General features: G+C 36.7%; 2 protein-coding genes and 1 long non-coding RNA gene across 3 annotated transcripts; 1 reads left to right on the forward strand and 2 right to left on the reverse strand.

The window, feature by feature from the left end:
- Positions 1-2989: 2989 nt before the first annotated feature.
- Positions 2990-5282, reverse strand: LOC149618477 (uncharacterized). The gene is made up of 5 exons (XM_089855080.1): positions 5151-5282; positions 4344-4579; positions 3938-3991; positions 3221-3268; positions 2990-3148 (listed from the first exon to the last, which is right to left on the reverse strand). Exons 1-5 carry the CDS (start codon positions 5203-5205, stop codon positions 3089-3091), a joined length of 453 nt encoding a protein of 150 aa, XP_089711206.1. The 5' UTR covers positions 5206-5282; the 3' UTR covers positions 2990-3088.
- Positions 5283-7009: 1727 nt separating this feature from the next.
- Positions 7010-7783, reverse strand: LOC149618478 (uncharacterized). Its single transcript, XR_016375156.1, has 2 exons — positions 7656-7783; positions 7010-7090 (listed from the first exon to the last, which is right to left on the reverse strand). It is a non-coding gene; the product is annotated as an uncharacterized LOC149618478 (long non-coding RNA).
- An 8952-nt stretch (positions 7784-16735) lies between these two features.
- On the forward strand, positions 16736-17476 carry LOC149618479 (uncharacterized). The gene is made up of 4 exons (XM_089854019.1): positions 16736-17062; positions 17164-17208; positions 17279-17320; positions 17388-17476. Exons 1-4 carry the CDS (start codon positions 16895-16897, stop codon positions 17466-17468), a joined length of 336 nt encoding a protein of 111 aa, XP_089710145.1. The 5' UTR covers positions 16736-16894; the 3' UTR covers positions 17469-17476.
- Positions 17477-19528: the final 2052 nt, after the last annotated feature.

Consider the following 19528-nt stretch of genomic DNA (forward strand, 5'->3'; position numbering starts at 1 on the left):
ACGTTTAATTAACTACACATTCCCATATATGGTTTAGTATAAACTCCCATATGGATAAGACCAATATGATCCCTTTCAGCAGGAATACATATAGCTAACAAGAATCATTGCGTCCACCTAAATATATCTCCCATGTTAATTTATATGAATTCGGGTTTTGTGGGTATACCGGGCTTGAGAACTTACTATCCAATCCGTCACGCCTATTAATAATTCTGATGGCGTCTGTTCTAACTGTTGTTTCATTGGTTGGTAACAACGCAAGTTCCTAGGCGCGCATGGTGCAAGTTGCAACAGGCAGCAAGATAGATTATTAATTCGCCATGGGTAAAATTTGTCATACATAATGATTAGTCTAGCTAGCTCCTCCCACAAAATACGCCTAGATACGCTGAGAAATTAAAATTGTGGATACACAATGATTCCTAGTAGCTGTATGTATTCCCGCTTTTAGTGATACATTATTTGAGAGGGTTTGCTTGAAAAATGTGTATACAGTCTGAAAAGGTTCGTTAATTAAGTTTATTTATAGAATCGCAAATTGAACTTTGCCACCCTGGGAAATTTTAAGGGTGTTCCTTCTCATCATAAGTTTATAATATAAATTCCATAAGTATGACACTTCCCATACAAGTTCGTAATGCTACTGAGAGACACTGTACTCGAGATAACTAGGCCTAGTTCGAGGGAGAACGACGGAAGCGAGTCAATTGAAGTCCCATCTACACTCAGTGGTGGTTAATTAATTTTGCAGGACCAAGTTCCATCTAGGTCCTATTTAGTCTGAACTTACTAAGACCAAATTTGACAGCAGCGCCCCACTCACCAGGCGTATGTCGCTTTACCCTGAATCTATGACCTACTTCAATCACTTCAAAATTACAAGCTCCAGTTTCTTAGTTACCAGAATTTACAAACTTACGGATGGAACATATCTTATGAACTTATGCTGCCATGCTGGGTTGTTTAGTTTAGGGCTCGAATTGAAAGAGTTACCGCTAAAGGCTAAGCCTCATCAGCTTCAAACAGTTTAAACGAAAAGAAAACATTGACAAGTCGATTTATCTGAAACGTAAATCCTAAGGCTGTTTTTCCAAACCAGCGTTAATTAGGAGTCTCACTTGAATTTGAAGTGAAACTGCAACAGTAATAACCTTTTATGGGTTTCAATCATCTAAAAGGTTCTTAAACAACATATACTATAGGAAAGAAGTGATATCTAGTTTACTAGGGAGAAGGTATAAATTCGCCACATTTATTAATCTAGCTTTATTTCCAGCCCAAACTTTACGAGAAATAATCACGGTTCAATTCAGCTTTATAGAAATTAAGTGCAATATATACTGAACTGAACCGTATAACCGGATGTGAGTTAGGATTTAGCGACCAGGGACACATAACGTTTCCTGATTCGGGCCCCCGTGGCACGACAAGCCACCTAACTCAGTCCTGGGAAACGTCATCCAGGACACGGGGGGAGGGAGTTTAAAATATCATTTGGTGATATCCAAGGACGCTAACGAGCTTATCTTTAAGAGAACTATGTTCCATCAGAAGGGGATAATAGAAGAAGGATGACACTCTGTATCCTCTTAATATTCTTTAGTTATGTAACATGATTCTTCCCAGGCGAGGAACCCCCTTTTTGTTAATTTGCTCGATCCCGCTCATCAAACTTGATTAAGAGTATATAACTATCGCACCGTGCTTGGGTGAATTAACTATAACTGTTTGGTATTTACTAAATCCCAATGCAGCAATCAATTAACACGCAAACCTTGATTGTCTTAATTGACGTGGGGAAAAAATTAATTAACACACAAGCGCATGCATGCGCCTTGGCAAATAGTTAAGCATCGCTAACAGATATAGTAATGATGAGGAATTAACTATTTACATGGCGTATGTGATTCGGTTTAGCAATTAACCTTGCTATAATAAATGTTAATTCTGATGTTGGTTGGGAAGAATCATGTTACAATTACAGTACCCGCTTTGCGGTTGGTACACTTCTATCGAAGAGAATTATTATATACTTCTGTTTCCACTAACTCCTTTGGTTTCTATCTTGAGCTTAATTTGAGGACTTGAAACGTGACACTTCAATTCGTAACATTCCAGAGTAATTGCGTTGCATCATCCAGAAACATTTGCTTAGAACTCTTCAATGTAGCTGATCTCTAAAATCTTCTTTAAATAGTCTAAGAGCATTATTTGAATTCCTATCATTGCAAAAAAAAAGCAAGAGATTTTACAAAAAAACAACAGCTGCCAAATTTCAACTTATCATAAACTCAAAGCTATAGTAGCGTATAAATAATCATTAAATCGGAACAAGTTATTCCGAATTGAACTTAATTTGCATACGACTAATTTTGCCTTTTTAAATCAAATTACAGCTCTTGTGGCGCCCCCTTTAAAGCTGGTTAATCTTCTTCACACTAATTTTGCCTTGTCAAAGGCTGGAACCAATCAGAAGGGCGGAGATAAAACTAACCTTTGCAACATAGAAGAAACCCATAACTATAAGCCTTATGGAAGACCCATACTTATGGAGAGAATTACGGGGTTATGGTTTGCCTGATATTAAGTATAGTAGTTAGGGATCTATCTCTACTAAAGATGCATATAGTATTTGATTTGAAGCAAGTCTCGACTGGTTTAGTTCAATAAAATGCCACTAGATGATCCCATAGTCGAGGGGTGGAGTTAATTGGCCCTCTAAGATCAGCTTCGCCCTTGTGGGCGGGTTCTGAATTCTAATTGGTCCCTGCCTTTGGCAACGGTAAAATTGTTGTGTAAGAGATTAGTAATCATGTTAAGAGCACCACAGGTGCCTGCATTTGCTTTAAATCTGAGGCCATCTTGTAAAATGGCGGTACCATAAACGCTTAAAAAACTTTACACAGAGTTATAATAAAACGAAAATGGTGGTACCATAAACACTTAAAAAACTTTACACAGAGTTATAATAAAACGACAAGTCACGTATTATGCATTGTTTTTAATTATCTCAAAATTATTTTAACATATTTTCATCAGTTGATGAAAGGCCTAGGAAGTTCTTCAATCGCTAGTTAGTTTTCGATTAACCATGTATCGCTTTACTAATTTCGATTCTGATTTGATTAGCAACGTCACCAACGCACTATAAATTAAAACATTAATTAGGTAAACACCCAAAATAAACTAGTATGTAATATTGGCAAATTAAACTCACAACTGGAGCGGTTTCTACGCAATTTTTAACGGTTCTGAAGATATTCACCTGAAAATAAAGTGAAAGGAACATGAAGAATAATGATAAGTTCATAAGAAATAATCCATAAGTTTGTCACTGGTTACTGAGAGCTTGTCGTGAAGTGACCTAGGTTTTCACCTATATGAGACGCTTTCAAAGGCTTAGTAAAGACTAAATAAGAAAATCGATTGCAAAATTAACCGAGTGTAGTCAAGTCTCGCTTGTCGTTCTCGAACTAGCCTCGAGCATTACGAAGTCATACTTATGGAATATATTTTAAAAAACTTATGTCTTTATCTATTTTAAGTCAAAGTCTTAAACGTTGATCTCGAGTTTCAACTGATTTCACTAATATTTAATGCACTGATTCCCTATATCCTATATAAATGGCTTTTGGGCTGCGATTTGACACCATCTTTAAAAATGGCGACCGAAAATTTGGAAAAACCTTCTTTATGGAATAACGTGATATAGCGTTTCAACTGATTTCACTAATATTTAATACACTGATTCCCTATATCCTATATAAATGGCTTTTGAGCTTCGATGTCCCGTCATCTTTTAAAATTGTGCCCAAAGTAAAAAAAATGTCATAACTGGCTGACGGGCAACGAGGGGGCCTTTACCCCTTTACTACCAGTTACTTATAAATACCCTCTTGAAACCCCATAAACTATATTACACGTCAATACTTACAGGGATCCAGGCACGGAGGGCTTCGTGAATACACTTCTTAATCTGTCCTTCGCACTGAATGACAAAATAGCAATTAAGTAATAAGAATTAAAAAGTTATGCGAATTCAGTTAATTAGTTTCTTGCATAAGTTCATAAGATATGTTCCATAAGTTTGTCACTGGTTACTGAGAGCTTGTCATGAAGCGACGTAGGTTAAACGTCATAGTTTTTCGTAAAGCAATTAACTCCTGCTGAGACACCGTCAAAGGCTTAGTACAGATTAAATAGGAAGATGGACAGCAAAATTGACCAAGTGTAGTCAATTCTGGCGTCGTTCACGAATTGCTCTCAGTAAGAAAGTATCTAGCATACTTATGGAACATATCTTATAAACTTATGATTCTTGCAAATGCGTTTTTTCTTACAGTTGGTTTTTCAGTGGTACTCCTGCTAGCTTGGGTAGTCTTGGCGGCTTGGGTAGTAGGGGCGATAGTAGGTGCGTCAGTCTGGGCTTCTTCGGTAACGGCATCAGTCTGGGCCTCTTCGGTAACGATATCAGTCTGGACCTCTTCGGTAACTTCGTCAGTCTGGGCTTCTTCGGTAACAATTTCTTGGGTCACAATTACCTCATCTCCATTTGGCGACTCGGTAATGATCTGGGCTTTATTGGTAAAATAATTAGTAATAAAACGTGAAACTTCAACCAACTCGCATTGAACATCAAAACAAGACGCAAGTTTCTTGTCTATTTCATACTATTTTTATATTTAATAGACCATTTCCAAGAGACGTAGGATAGCCTACTTTAATGCAGGACTGGTAAAGTTGAAGTCCTATCTAATGTCTTCGGCTCCATAAACCGAATGATACATCTTAACCGTTGGAAGGAGTTTATAAAAGCAGATGTCGCCTCCTGTGGCACCCCTAACATCCTGGCTGATCTTATACACAATTTTTTTTACCTTCTCAAAGGCATATACCAATCAGAACTCGTTAAAGTAGTGGGCGGAGCTAAAACTAGCCTTTGGTAACTAAGCTTAGACGGTCAGTTAACTCACTGCACCACTCGGCTATGGGAGCATCTAGTGGCATTGGTTTAAACTAAACCATAGCCGAGACTTGCTTTAAGTTCATAATTAGACGGAAAACTAGACCAGTTCGATGAAAACCATCAGAACTTTCTCGGGGTTCAATGCTGAGTGCAGAAATGTTTAAAAGTATAAAATACTTACCGAAAGAGATGGCAAGGCAAGCAGCCGCCAAGAGGATAACGAGAGAGAACTTCATGGTTGGATTATTTGCTTTGGTAAGTGAGCAAAGTGTGAAGATTGTCCAGAAAATTCGACTATTTATATACCGGAAAAATTGGGCACTGTAACGTAAGCATTGGTAGTTAATCAATTAAAACGTCGACTGATTAATAATTTGTCAGAACAGTTAACTCATACATCACTCTTGTCATTAATTTTTGTCACGACAGTCAAATTTTAATATTTTCTACCGCAAGTTGACGTTTTTTCGCATTACGTCAAATATAATTGATTTATTAATAAAATTACGTTCAAATGACATTTTTCTTGAGCGATCTAAATTTGGGTGAATAAAAAAGTGTACTAAAATTTTCTAAGCAGGTGTTGCCGGAGCAAACTGTACAATAACTTACATACTTGATTAAGTACAATAAGTTAAAGAGGAAATATATTAACATTGAAAATCCGGGTTGTCTCTGCGTTTAGAGCTCACTATTTTCTATCCATATTATCTTTATCATAAGTTCATAAGATATGTTCCACCATAAGTTTGTCACTAGTTACAAACTGGAGCTTGTAATTTTGAAGTTATTGAAGTAGGTCATAGATTCAAGGTAAAGCGAGGACGCCGGTGAGGCGCTGTTAAATTTGGGCTTAGCACAGACTAAATTGGAAGATGGAAGTCCATTTCTATCCACTTTATCTTCATCATAAGTTCATAAGATATGTTCCACCATAAGTTTGTCACTGGTTACGAACTGGAGATTGTCATGAAGTGATTGATGTAGGTCATAGATTCAGGGTAAAGCGAAGTACGCCTGGTGAGGCGCTGCTGTCAAATTTGGGCTTAGTAAGTTCAGACTAAATAGGATCTAGATGGAACTTGGTCCTGCAAAATTAACCACCGAGTGTAGGACTTCAATTGACTCGCTTCCGTCGTTCTCCCTCGAACTAGTTATCTCGAGCTGTAAGTCTCTCAGTAGCATTACGAACTTCAATAGGTAGTGTCAGACTTATGGAACATACCTTGTAAACTTATGTCTTTATTCATACAGTGGAATTATCCACAGTATATGTAGAGATATGTTAATTCGAATTATATTCATAATTTTGTAGATAAAAGACGCTTTTTAAATGGGAGAGGGACCGCATGCAGTCATGAAGTGACGTAGGTGAAACGTCATAGATTCAGGGTAAAGCGACATACGCCTGGTGAGTATGGCGATGCTGTCAAATTTGGGCTCTGTACGTAAGTTCAGACTAAATAGGACCTAGATGGAACTTGGTCCTGCAAAATTAATTAACCACCTGCACCGAGTGTAGTAGTTAGGACTTCAATTGACTCGCTTAATTGTCGTTCTCCCTCGAAATAGTTATCTCGAGTACTGTAAGTCTCTCAGTCGCATTACGAACTTGTATAGGTAGTGTCATGCTTATGTAACATATCTTATAAACTTATGGTATAATTAAATCACAAGTGATATATTATGCATTGGTTTTTAATTATTTTGACATATTTTCATCATTTAATCAAAGAACTAGAAAATTCTCTAATCACGAGTGATTCTACGTCCGATGAAATCTTCAGCGGCCTTTCTGATGTTGGAGTCTTTGACTGCGCTAAAGAATTCGGTGAAGATTTGTTTAGCAACGTCAAAGGCACACTATAAATGAAAATATATTGATTAAGTACACGTCCAAATAAAACTAACTGGTTTTATTGACGAAATTAAACTTACATAAGGACCGGTTACAGCGCATTTTGTAACGACGAGGGGAACTCTAGTCTAAAAATAAGAACAATTCAAGTCAATGAGTTGAATAAAACATTAATTTTCATTTTAAATACTTACCATAACTTCCCAAGGACGAACACCAACGCCGATAGCTTTGCTAACGCACTCCTTAATTGCGGCTTCGCACTGAATGACAAAATGATAAGTAATGAGAATTAAAAGGTCTGTTAAGAAGGCATCAGTGGGTGGGTAAAAGATATTTGAAATACGTCAGAGGCACCACGTGACTGAGGAAAGGCGTGGTTCAAAAAGGTTTTTGGTTTCTAAATCTATAGCACTTTGGAAAAAGAAGACTAGGTGTCCGGTGTCCATGAGGAGTTTTTACTTGAAGGAAAGAGGGATGGAGTGGAAACCCCCCCCCCCATACCTATAACGTTACCTCTGTACCCCCACCTACGGAACGCCACCGAAGTCTTCCCAGGATCCTCAGTGTTTAGGTAGGGTCTTACAGTACAGAATCGTAAAGGACGCCCCCTTTATCTTAAAAATTGAAGCTAGTTCTCATACAAATGCAATGGCGCTACACGGCAGCACTTAACAATCGCCTACTGAGGTAGAGTGGGAGGGTTTCGGTGCCGCAGGTCGCCCATCATCATTTCCACTCCATTTTACAACATTTCTCTCTGGTATTATGGATCTTGACGTCTGATGTTTTTCAATAATTTTAAACCAACTGTTCACATTTTCTTACAATTTGTTTTTCAGTTTTAGGTTCCTCGGTGATCACTTCGGGTTCCTCAGTTACAATTTCCTCGGATTCCTGGGCTACATTAGTAAAATAGCAACAAAACGTTATATCGACGTGCATTTAAATTGAAACACGTTATTGAAAGGGCTGCTGAATATTCAGAACTACCTTGGGTCTAGCAAGTAACTAAAGCACTTAGCAAGAATATTTGTAAGAGCAAATGCTTAAAGTAAAGAAAGTGTTGCCTTCTGTGGCACCTCTAACATTCTGTCTGATCTTCTACACACACAATTTTTATCTACCAAAGGCAGGAGCCAATAAGAACTCGTTAACGTTGAGGGCGGAGCTAAAACTAGCCTTTGGTAACTAAGCTTGGACGGTCAGTTAACTCACTGCACCACTCGGCTATGGGAGCATCTAGTGGCATTTTTTTAAACTAAACCACAGCCAAGACTGGCTTTAAGTTTATAATTCGACGAAAAACCAGACCGATTTGATGAAAACCATAAGGACCTTCTCGGGTTCAATGCTGTGTGCAGAAATGTTTAAAAGCATAAAATACTTACCGTAAGAGATGGCAAGGCAAGCAGCCGCCAAGAGGATAGCGAGAGAGAACTTCATGGTTGGACTATTTGCTTTGGTAAGTGAGCAAAGTGTGAAGATTGTCCAGGAAATTTGGCTATTTATATATGAAAAAAAATTGGCACTGAATCGTAAGCATATTGGTAGTTAATCAGTTAAAACGTGGACTGATTAGTTACTTGACAGAACCCTTAAAGCTTGTCATTAATTTTTGTCAAATCAGTCAGATTTAATATTTTCTACCAAGCATCTGAAAAGTAATTGATGGGTTTTCGCCACGTAAAATATAATTGATTGACTTATTTATTAATAAAAATTAGTTCGAGTGAAATTTTCTCGAGTGATCTAAATTTGTGTCTTCTGTCTTTTAATAAGAAATGTATGGATTTATTTTTTTCAAGCAGGTGCTTGGGGAAAACGGTGCAGATTGCGACACAGTCAATACCTACTATACATAATTGAGGAACCGTACTTTTAAGCACAAATAATTTATCGTTGAAATTGCTGATTTTCTCCTTACTATGCTTTAATGGGAACATCGAAAATCGTCTGCTAAGACAAAGGGTGGCATGCAATGCGAAATTATGATTTTTGATTTAAACTGGACATTGGGCTAGCCAACTCCTGGCCTGGAATAAACTAACTGGCCCTTGACCATAGAAACCAAAGAAATATATAATTTTATAATAATATTTGTGTTAATGTCTGGACTCTGGTTACTAATTTGTACCTTCAAAACACCAAGTTCGAAAATATTCATGAATCAAGAATTTTTTGAAAAATTCTTGAATCTTCTTAGTGGTCCTGTGGACCAGTCAATTTTTAAACTGGTCAATTGCCCTGTGCCACCGTCTTATTTCCCACGCTTGTGGCATGTTTTTCAAAGACCTAAATTTATTTCGAATTGTTCCTTATTTTCGATTGGACCAATACAACCATGTTTGGTGAAAACATGATTTCATATCCAGCGTTGTACTAGGTCACTAGGTCACTAGTAGTTAACAGCAAAACGTGGTTAGTATTTCATAAATGGATTTTCTAACTGATGTGACTTACTGCCAATAATTCGAATTTTATCTTGACAAACGTCATAAACGCTTCAAATTATTTTATGATTGACACAAGGACGTGATTGATTTAATAGCAACCTAGTTAATTTATTATAGTTAAATATACGAAAAACGTTTTGACATTAACGATTTGAAGATGATGAATAGTTAAAGTCAAGTTATTCCAGTGAAGATTTTGTGGTATAAATACACCGGAGATTCTGTACAATCTTCACCAGTTTTGCAAACCTCCAAGCAAAAACTTTCAACTAATCATGAAGTACTCTTTCGTTATCCTTTTGGCGGCTGCTTGCCTTGCCATCGCTTTTGGTAAGATACTATTTTATACTACGTTTATCGTTAGACGACAGGGCTCTGGATTTTCAAAATAGGCCTAGCTATCTTTGTTATAACTATATAAGAAAAAGTCCTTACTGCCTCGTCATGACAACTAGTTTCGCAGGGAACTTAGTTTTAACATAATTTCATAAGATATTTTCCATCCATAAGATTACCACTGGTTACGAACTGGAGCTTGTAATTTTGAAGTGATTGAAGTAGGTCACATATTCTGGGTTAAGCGACTCCTGGTGAGGTCCTGTCAAAGGCTTAGTACAGACTAAATAGGAGTAGATGGACTACAAAATTAACCACCGAGTGTAGGACTTCAATTCTACCTTGTCGTTCTAGAACTATAGCTGAAGCTGTAAGTCTCTAGCATTACGAGGTATAGGTAGTGTCATTCTTATGGAAGGAACATATCTTATCAACTTATGGTGGTAGTTATGCACAAAGAAAGACTGTTTGAATAAACGGCCAATTTGAAAACTGGCACATTTTTCATTGCTTTCCACGATACCAGAAGAAAATAGGGGAAGTGGGTAGCCGTAGCCTTGAGCCATACAAGTCGTCCAGTGATTCTCACTTACAATGGTCGATTCCCCTACCACCCTTAAAATTTGAATCTGGCCAATCGGCGCGAAGCATAAAATAGTACCAGATTTCATTGCGAACGCCACCATGTAGCGAACTATGGAACTAACTTGTGTAGTCTGCTTATATTTCTGCTGTGCTTCAGTTTGAGTTAGGGTTACGTCAGGCAACGGGTTAATGCAGATATTGGTTTAATTAAGGACGAAAATTCGGTTATTTAATAAAATGAATGTCGTTAAGAGTACGCAGTGTGATTTAACGTACAAGGAAACTACCGATAAGAAAACTCAGGCTGTGTTGAAAGGAAAAGTAAGATCTACCCAAACCAATCCCAATGTTAAAAATCAAACTACAACAACTTGGATACAACTTTATTACTTTGAACTCTTCCCTATCACAGTTTAAAACTTCGGACAAGTTAATTTTTTCCCTGGAACTTAGAAATACCATTGTATTTAAAAATAAAGACATATTTTAAGATAAGTTATGAATTTAGTACTTACCACTCGATTCCAGGTTCTGCCATTCTGCCTGAGTGCCTCACTGCCTCTAGCAGACGCCTCTAGTCAGTTGGAAGGCGTAGGACCGTACTGTCCACAGAATCACGTCACTCGTGTGTTAATGCGCGTAAAAATCCTATCTCTCTTCACCCCCACGTGGAGGGAAATGGCGCGAAAAATCCGTAAACGGGACGCCTCGCGAAGTTGCCCAAGCTACCCACTTCCCCTATTTTCTTCTGACGATACTTCGAAACTGTTAGCAGTTTGCTAGTGTTCCATAAAATAAATAAAAGTTAGGGTACAAATAAAATCTCTAAATTCGATTGTGTTTTTTTTTTGTCACTTTTTAGCTCAAGAGGATTTGGTAAATGATGCTAAAATCGTAAGAAAATTTTTACCATCTCTTAAAAAAAGAGCAGATCCAATTTCTAAATACAATACACTAACTTTCTATCTTTACTATTTATTAAATAGTGCGGGAGGCAAATTGTAAATTGCGTCAAAAGAAGCATTGATGAACGCGTAAGTCTTAATTTTCAAGTTGAGCTTTGTTATTGAAGATTCTATTCGTAACTTAATTTATTTTATTGGAACACGAAAGAAAATCGATGCTTGCATTCAAGACAGCGGAAAAGTAAGCCACTTGAAGAAATCTGGTATGAGAGTTGTAAGATGACCTAAACCTTGCGTAATTATAGTGCACCAGAAATGTCTTAGAGCAAGCCATCCGTGAAGCCGTTGAGATCGTCAAACATTTTCCAATCGGTGGAGCTGCTGCCGCCGATTTTATCGAAGACATTGGACGAAGAATTAAGGACGCTACCTCTCAATAAACGAAGCTACTTCATGAATGAGAAATTTGTTAATAGTAATTGCTGTTGAATAAAATGCATATTATCTAATATCAGTTGAAATATTTTTACTGCAATTAAATTTGTCTTACAAAGCAACTAGGGTTTGCCAGAAAAATACGCTAATTAACAGCGGTTAGTTTTAATCACTGAAATTAAATGTTCAAATTAGGCTTAACACACTAAAACCAATGTTTATCTCATTAATACAATGCACTAGACATTTTTTAGAGACCCTTTTCAAAAGTCGCGTTTAAAATAGAGTCTGTTGTTTCACCACATTGTTTTCTTAATTTCGGATGGTATGTGGACAACAAAGGCGTAAGATATTGCTTCGATCAATAGTGGGATTAGTGGCTTTGGCGCAGGACTGGTAACCTTGAAGCCCCATCTAGCGTCTTTGTTGTTCGATCTCAATTCTCAACCCTCTTTGTTGTTCCATCTCAACCCTATATGAAGCAGACGACACTGCGACCTCCACTTTTCGGAACAAGTTGTATTCACAAATATACTTTAATGGGAATAGAGCTATCTCAGAAACCTTAGCGTGACGTATCCCCATGCTATTTGACCATAGAACCAAAGTGGTACCAAACATGGCCGCCCACTGTCTGCCAAAGTTGATTCGGTGACGTTTTGCCTATGCACTGACGTCCCAACTGAGATAGGCCTATAGAAGAAAATTTTTTAGCCTACGCTGTAGGCTATTTGATCTATGAAACACATTGAGACAACAATGTGCCAACTCCATTGTAAGTTCCGATACTGAGGGCTGCCTACGTTGTTTTCAACATTAAAATTAGAGTGTGTCCCAGACCCTGGAAGCACGTATGAATCCCCCTTCAAAAAGAAAGAGCCAAAAGAACATATAACGATACCAAGTAAATGTTGAGGAAGGTCATTGCAAAGGTCAAGGTCTCAGTATTCACTACTGAAGTCAACATCAAGGAAGTAGGCCTAAGGATGTAGCGAGTAGCACGACCGCATCGTAGCTTGACAAGGACGTTGTTCAATAAAACATTCAGTCTGAAGACACGAGATTTAACGAAAGTAGAACAAAGAGGAACATCGCGATAACTTTGCAACAGTTATAGACATAAAATTTAGCATAACGTTTTAAAATTGAAGCTCGAGTCGTAATGAACGAAAATTATCGTTTCTAGCACGTTTTTTTTTCGAAATGAGTAATTCGACCTTTGATCGAAATTTCCCTAGTTGCCAATAGCCAATAAGGACCGTTTCTTGCTCAACTTGGGAGGGGTGGAAAATGTAGAGCTACAAGGCATTTCTCGCGCCCGCGCCACCTATTGAATAGTACTTTATAATATCGCCTATTTAGCGAAAGAAAGAGAACTGCGCAGTCGCCGTAGGCAAAACGTAACTTGCTCGATGCACGGAGACAATTGGGTTTATGGGTGTAAACTAAATGAACTGTGTTTTAAAAATTAAAAGTAATCAAGTTGGTTAAAATAAAAAGGGGGTTGTCTATAAAGGCAACAATGTGTGAAATTAAAATTTGAGTTTAATTTCTTACTACAAAACAATTTTTGAAAATTCGTTTATTTAATATAACAGTATTAAAATTAAAGTATAACATATATATATTAATTTTAATGCTGTTATATTAAATAAAATTTAAAAATTAAAAATAAAACTTGATTTTATTGCGAATGGGAGATAATTTTGAATAAATAAATAAATAAAATTTGATTAATTGAATATTTAATTTCAATGATTGAAACTAACCGCTGTTAATTATCGTATTTGTTTGAGAAGAGAATTTGTAAGACAAATTTGATAGAAAAAAAATAATTCAACCGATATTATATATTATGCATTTTATTCAACAACAATTAGTATTAACAAATTTCTCATTCAAGAAGCAGCTTCGTTTATTGAGAGGTAGCGTCGCTAATTCTTTGTCCAATGCGTTCAATAATTTTGGAGATAATTCCACCGAATTGAGAATCCTTGACCTTCTCAATGGCTTGTTGGATGGCTTCCTGCAAGACCTCTCTGGTGCACTATATTAATTACGCAAAGGCTTAGGTCATCTTACAACTCTTATAAGATTTTTCTTCAAGTGACTTACTTTTCCGCTGTCTTTAATGCAAGCATCGAGTTTCTTTCGTTTTCATATAAAATAAATTAAGTTACTGATAAAATCTTCAATAAGAAATAAATATAATTTTTAAAATTAAGACTTACACGATCCAGATAGCTTTGTTTGGCGCATTCTACAATTTGCTCCCCACACTATTTAATAAATAATAAAGATAGAAAGTTAGTGTATTGTAATTAGAAATGGGTCTCCTTGTTTTTTTAAGTGATGTTATAAATTTTCTTACTGCTTTAGCATCATTTAGCAAGTCCCCTTCAGCTAAAAAGTGACAAAAACACAATCGAATTTAGAGATCTTATTTGTAGCCTAATTTTTATTTATTTTATGGAACTGCTAACAGTTTCGAAGTATCGCGACAAGTAATGAAAAAGGTGCTAGTTTTCAAAATGGCCGTTTCGTCAAACAGTCATTCTTAGAGCATAACTTCTACCATAAGTTGATAAGACACTACCTATACCAGTTCGTAATGCTACTGAGAGACTATTTCAGCTCGAGATAACTAGTTCGAGAAGGAGAACGACGGAAGCGAGTCAATTGAAGTCCTAAGCTACACTCGGTGGTGGTTAATTAATTTTGCAGGACCAAGTTCCATCTAGCTCCTAAAATAGTCTGAACTTACTAAGCCCAAATTTGACAGCAACGCCCCACTCACCAGGCGTATGTCGCTTTACCCTGAATCTATGACCTACCTACTTCAATCACTTCAAAATTACAAGCTCCAGTTTCTAAGTTACCAGTGACAAACTTATGCAGAACATATCTTATGAACTTATGTTAAGACTAAAGTCCCTGCGAAACTAGTTGGTTATGAATAGACAGTCCGGACTTGTTCTTATATAGTTATAACAAAGATAGCTAGGCCTATTTTGAAATTCCTGAGCCTAGGTGTCGTCTAACGATAAACGTAATACAAAATAGTATCTTACCAAAAGCGATGGCAAGGCAAGCAGCGGCCAAAAGGATAACGAAAGAGTACTTCATGATTAGTTGAAAGTTTTTGCTTGGAAGTTTGCAAAACTGGTGAAGATTGTGCAGAATCTCCGGTGTATTTATACCACAAAATGACTAAGTTATCAATCATCGCTTTGACAATTCTGACTTAAAATGTCGTTCCTCGGTTGATTTGATAATTGACAGAACAGTTAAAACACTCATCATCGTCAAATCTTTCTTGACAAGTTAAATGAGTTACATCAATTCCAACTCAATTTGTGTTAGGACTTCGATTGGATGTTGTTTACAGGTACCACGTCCTTGCTTTTCTCAGAGATGACTAGTGAGTGCCACGACGACGTTTCTTGAGTTACGAGTGCTTGTAAAACTGAACATCATAGTTTTACTAACAACGTTAGAGTACATTTTCCCAAAAAATTGTTTTATTTGTAAAATTGAGGTAGGTAATTTTTAGAAATATTTTCAAATTTGTTCTATTTTAGGAAATTTAAATTTTGGTGCAATTATTAAATATTGTCCAAGTTTTCGCTGATCTTTTGAGTTCTTATTTTCATTTTAATTTGCCTTGATATATAAATTATGGGTTTTCAAGATGGTACAGTGACGAAATGTGAATAACAAAACGTTGGTTGCCTCGAATTTAATGGTGTTACAAAATTACTAAATGTGCTTTTATTCACTCTAAAATGTCATGTTTCAAATTCAAGTATTTGAAATAATTTGAACGTGTAGGTAAAACTCTTAACTACCACAGTTCAAACCAGAGACAGTTTACGGTTTTATTATTTTCATAAGCCTATCATGCTCTGTGTAAGTATGGAACCGAAAGTTTGCATCCTTTTAAAGAGGGGTAGAGGGGTGTCTCCTGGTGATGGATTTGCAGGAAACGAAAGTCTTTGCCTACCATGAATTAAAAGAAAGGAACCCATTACACCTACGGGATTGGTTGAATTCCTACAGGCTGAGAAAGGTAAGGGGTAAGAGGTTCGATTTAGCAGACGCCACTAAACCAATGGCGGATGGCTCAGTAGTCCTCGTTTTAAGACTAATTAAATGCTAATTATCTTATTGTAATAAGAGATAATTTATTTTTATTTTAATATTTAATTCCTTTTATATTTAGAAAAAGGCCCTTCTTTTAAGGCTTAATATTATGTTACCTGATAATTTCCTTTAAATATAACAACTATTTTAAGTATATAAGAAAAATGGCGTCCTGCTTCTCTATTTTTTTGCACCTGTTTTGGTAAATAAAGGTAAGTAAATCAACGCAATGACAGAAACATATTTCAATTTTTTCATCTAAAAACAACGCGTAGAATGTTCGTCTTCTCTTCAATCCTCGCATACTAAATCTTTGTGACAATCAAGTCAATAAATAACCAATCTGCCATAAAAGATTCAGAACAAGTGAGTTAAATTATGCTAAACAAACACCTAAGTGAGGGAAATTATTTTGAATTACGTCTGCAAACAGGGTGTGTCTGAAACCAGGGATAGATTTTATTTTAGAAGTAGGAATGGAGAACACAGTAATCTGGGCGGCCGTCAAAGTCCCGGACCCCCTTCCACGGGACGGAGGGGTATGAAAGAAGAGGCGGGTCATAGCGACAGAGGTGAAAAGAAATTACGTATTTTTCACCGTCCCCCTCAGCAACGTCATCAAAGCGTAATTTAAATGAGCGAATAAGATAATTGCGTGTTGGAGGGAAGGGCTCTATACTCGGCTATGAGTCGGACTGAAGTAAACACTAACCGTTCTCCATTCCTACTTCAAAAATTAAATCTATCCCTGCTGAAACACATTGCATTTGAGTAAGAAAGTTCAGAGGTTTGTCACCTGTATAATTTATCTTGCGGAAGTAATAAATTGTATCCGGAAGTATATGTTACACTATTATTAATTTCCGACCTATATTTTTGCATACATAAGTAAGACAGCTTGTTATATGGATTGGCAGTCAACTTAGCACTAACGTTTCAAAAACAATTTAGGCCTAACCCTTTCAAAAATACGATGAAAATCTTCATTGAAGTTTTTGTTATCAGTTTTATTTGTCTTATCGTCGTGTATGGTAAGTAATGACTGCAGTAAATGATCTAATTGTTCTATCGCAATCAAACGTCGTCTGCTCTCTCATTACTGCCTCATTTCTGTTATCATAAGTTGATAAGATATATTAAGTGACCTAGTTGAAACGTAAAGCGACGCCTGGTGAGGCGCTGTCAAAGGCTTAGTACCATCCCACTCATGTACTTCGGTCCTATAATTACCCCCTTTGTTGAACACCCTTTATATGTCTTTGATAATAAGGACTTAATTGCAGGGCAAGACGATGAATGTGAAACTACAGCCGAAAGTGTGGAAACAACCACTGAAACTGATACCACCACAACGTCACCTTCGGATAGACAACTTGTACGTTGAAATGTTTTGCTGTAATTGTAAAACATTGACCCACTTGCACATAATTATCGCATTCAGTGCTAATTTGTTTAATTGTTTGTTTATCTATTCAGTGTGAGAAAACGATTAAGGATTGTATCAGACGTATGTGGTTACCGGTAAGTTACTTACTTCTTTATTACTTAATTAATTAACATTAATATTCGGCATAATAATTTTTGTAAACAGACTTGGAACAGTATCAGAAGATGTGCAACAGTTGGACCAGCGGTAACGTAACATACTCTTTAATTTGTTGCAGAGATAAATTAAAATTAATTTAGTCAATTTTAATTAGTGCGCTGCTGATGTATTTGAAGAAATAAAGAGAAATTTTGATATTAGCAAGTATTTACCAAAATCAAACGAAAAATCTTAACTTTACAACTGTATACTTTTATATTTGTGTAATTAAAATAAAAAACACGAAATATTATGATAATTTTTCTCTCAACACGTTTAAGGATTGGAATAACAAATGCCATAAATTGATAAAAATATTTTCTGTAAATTTGACAATGGTTATTGAAATGTGGTCATTAAGTGTCGTCATAAGTTTATGAGATATGTTACATGATAAGTTTGTCACTGGTTATGGAGCTTGTAATTATGAAGTGGTTGAAGTAGGCAATAGATTCAGGGTAAAGCGAAGATGCCTGGTGAGGCGCTGTCAAATTTGGGCTTAGTAAGTTGAGACTAAATAGGACCTAGATGGAACTCGGTCCTGCAAAATTAGCCACCGAGTGTAGGACGCTTCCGTCGTTGTCGAACTACCTCGAGCTGTAAGTCTCAAGTATTAACAAGTATAGGTAGCGTCATACTTATGGAACATATCTTATAAACTTATGGAAATATTAAAGACGGTATATTTTTACAGGCTTTGAAAGACACGACTAAAAAAGGAATTAATTTTTGTTATACGAGTAATTTTTATTGCCAATTAAGGAAAATGTAACAATGCAAGTTTAACATGCAATTTCCCACGGAAATGCAACTGCTAAGCCTAAATATTTCTACTTCTTTCCAAATCTGCGGAACAAGTCATAGATTTTCTCAATATAGATCGGAGTACACTAAAAAAGTAAAGCATTTTGATTGAAAAGTACTCCAAATTACACGATACACGAGACGTATTCTTGATAAAACCAGGGATAGATTCAATTTTAGAAGTAGGAATGGAGAACGGTTAGAATTTACTCCAGTCCGACTCATAGACCACCCAGTATAGAGCCACTCCCTCCAACACGTAACGAAAAGTTTAAATTATCTTATTGGCCCACTCACTTAAACCATACGTTTTGATGACGTTGCTGGCGGAACGGCGAAAAATAATGACGTAATTCCTTTTTTACCTATGTCGCTATGACCCGCCACTTCTTTCAACCCCCCCCCGTCCCGTGGAAGGGGGTCCGGGACTTTGACGCGCGCCCAGATATTACTCTGTTCTCCTGTTACCTACTTCTAAAATTAAATCTATCCCTGATAAAACATAGTACGAATTTCTTTGGAAAATTGTTCTTTTTTATGCTTACATGATTCAAAGCGCTAAAACAGACTACTGGCGGACTTCCGAATAATTCCTGTAAAAAATGTGTATAAAACATTACATAAACATGGAAAAAACATGGCATAAATGCAAACATGTTCTTCAAAACTTACAAAATCCTTCTTACAACTCTCAAATTCTCTTCGACACTGAAAGAAATTTGACGATTTCATTTAAATCTGATCTATGCTCGACAATTATTTGTATAAGTTGTGGGATAAAATGATTCATACAGGAGCAACATTCAACACAACATTTAGGCGCGATAAAAAGGCAGTGTTCATACCTGAGCTGTAGGAGCTTCAGGCTCAGCTTGTTGTGGGGTGGTTTCAGCTTGTGGTTCTGAGGTGGTGTCGTCTTGGCCTATGAAAATCACGTAATTGTTATACATAGTATAAGCAAGAAGTGATATCTAGTTTACAAGGGAGAAGGTACAAGATGCCCAAGTATTCGCGCGAGCCATAGTCCCAGTCCCCCTTTCAAAATACAAGGGGGAACGTAAAAGGAGGTCGGGCTATTTCGCGGCCTCTCCTCAGTAGCAAAATACAAGTAATTTTTGTCATTCGCGTCGCGCTGACGTGCACAAGTTTTCAAAAACCAATGAGATGCTGGCTGGTTGTAATTTAGAGGCGGCGGGGATTAACTCCGGACAGGCTACGTCTTTTGGACTGGAGATAAAGCTAGATTATAAATGTGGAGGCGAATTTATACCTTCTCCCTAATAAACAAGATATCACTTCTTAGTATAATAAGAAATATCGATTATGGTTTCAAGAAAATGGCGTAGATTTTAACCATTTTGGGACCCTTATATTTATAAGCCAGTTTTACCCCGTTTGGTAGTAAATATTGTTCCTATTTGAGAATAATTATGGGGGAAAAATTAAAATATG

This window comes from Phalangium opilio, unplaced genomic scaffold, assembly GCF_054372755.1.
Source record: "Phalangium opilio isolate 3A_F unplaced genomic scaffold, DU_Popi_V2 ptg000209l_1, whole genome shotgun sequence".
NCBI classification, from domain to species: Eukaryota; Metazoa; Arthropoda; class Arachnida; order Opiliones; family Phalangiidae; genus Phalangium; species Phalangium opilio.

What these genes read in the sequence shown, in the direction of transcription:
- LOC149618477 (XM_089855080.1), bottom strand. Translation starts at nt 5,205, where the DNA reads ATGAAGTTCTCTCTCGTTATCCTCTTGGCGGCTGCTTGCCTTGCCATC. An exon ending in CCCTCCGTGCCTGGATCCCT is followed by an intron (nt 3,269 to 3,937) that starts GTAAGTATTGAC and finishes CTTTATTTTCAG; the next exon opens with GTGAATATCTTCAGAACCGT. An exon ending in GCGTAGAAACCGCTCCAGTT is followed by an intron (nt 3,149 to 3,220) that starts GTGAGTTTAATT and finishes TTTAATTTATAG; the next exon opens with TGCGTTGGTGACGTTGCTAA.
- LOC149618479 (XM_089854019.1), top strand. Translation starts at nt 16,895, where the DNA reads ATGTACTTCGGTCCTATAATTACCCCCTTTGTTGAACACCCTTTATAT. An exon ending in CACCTTCGGATAGACAACTT is followed by an intron (nt 17,063 to 17,163) that starts GTACGTTGAAAT and finishes TTATCTATTCAG; the next exon opens with TGTGAGAAAACGATTAAGGA. An exon ending in GTGCAACAGTTGGACCAGCG is followed by an intron (nt 17,321 to 17,387) that starts GTAACGTAACAT and finishes AATTTTAATTAG; the next exon opens with TGCGCTGCTGATGTATTTGA.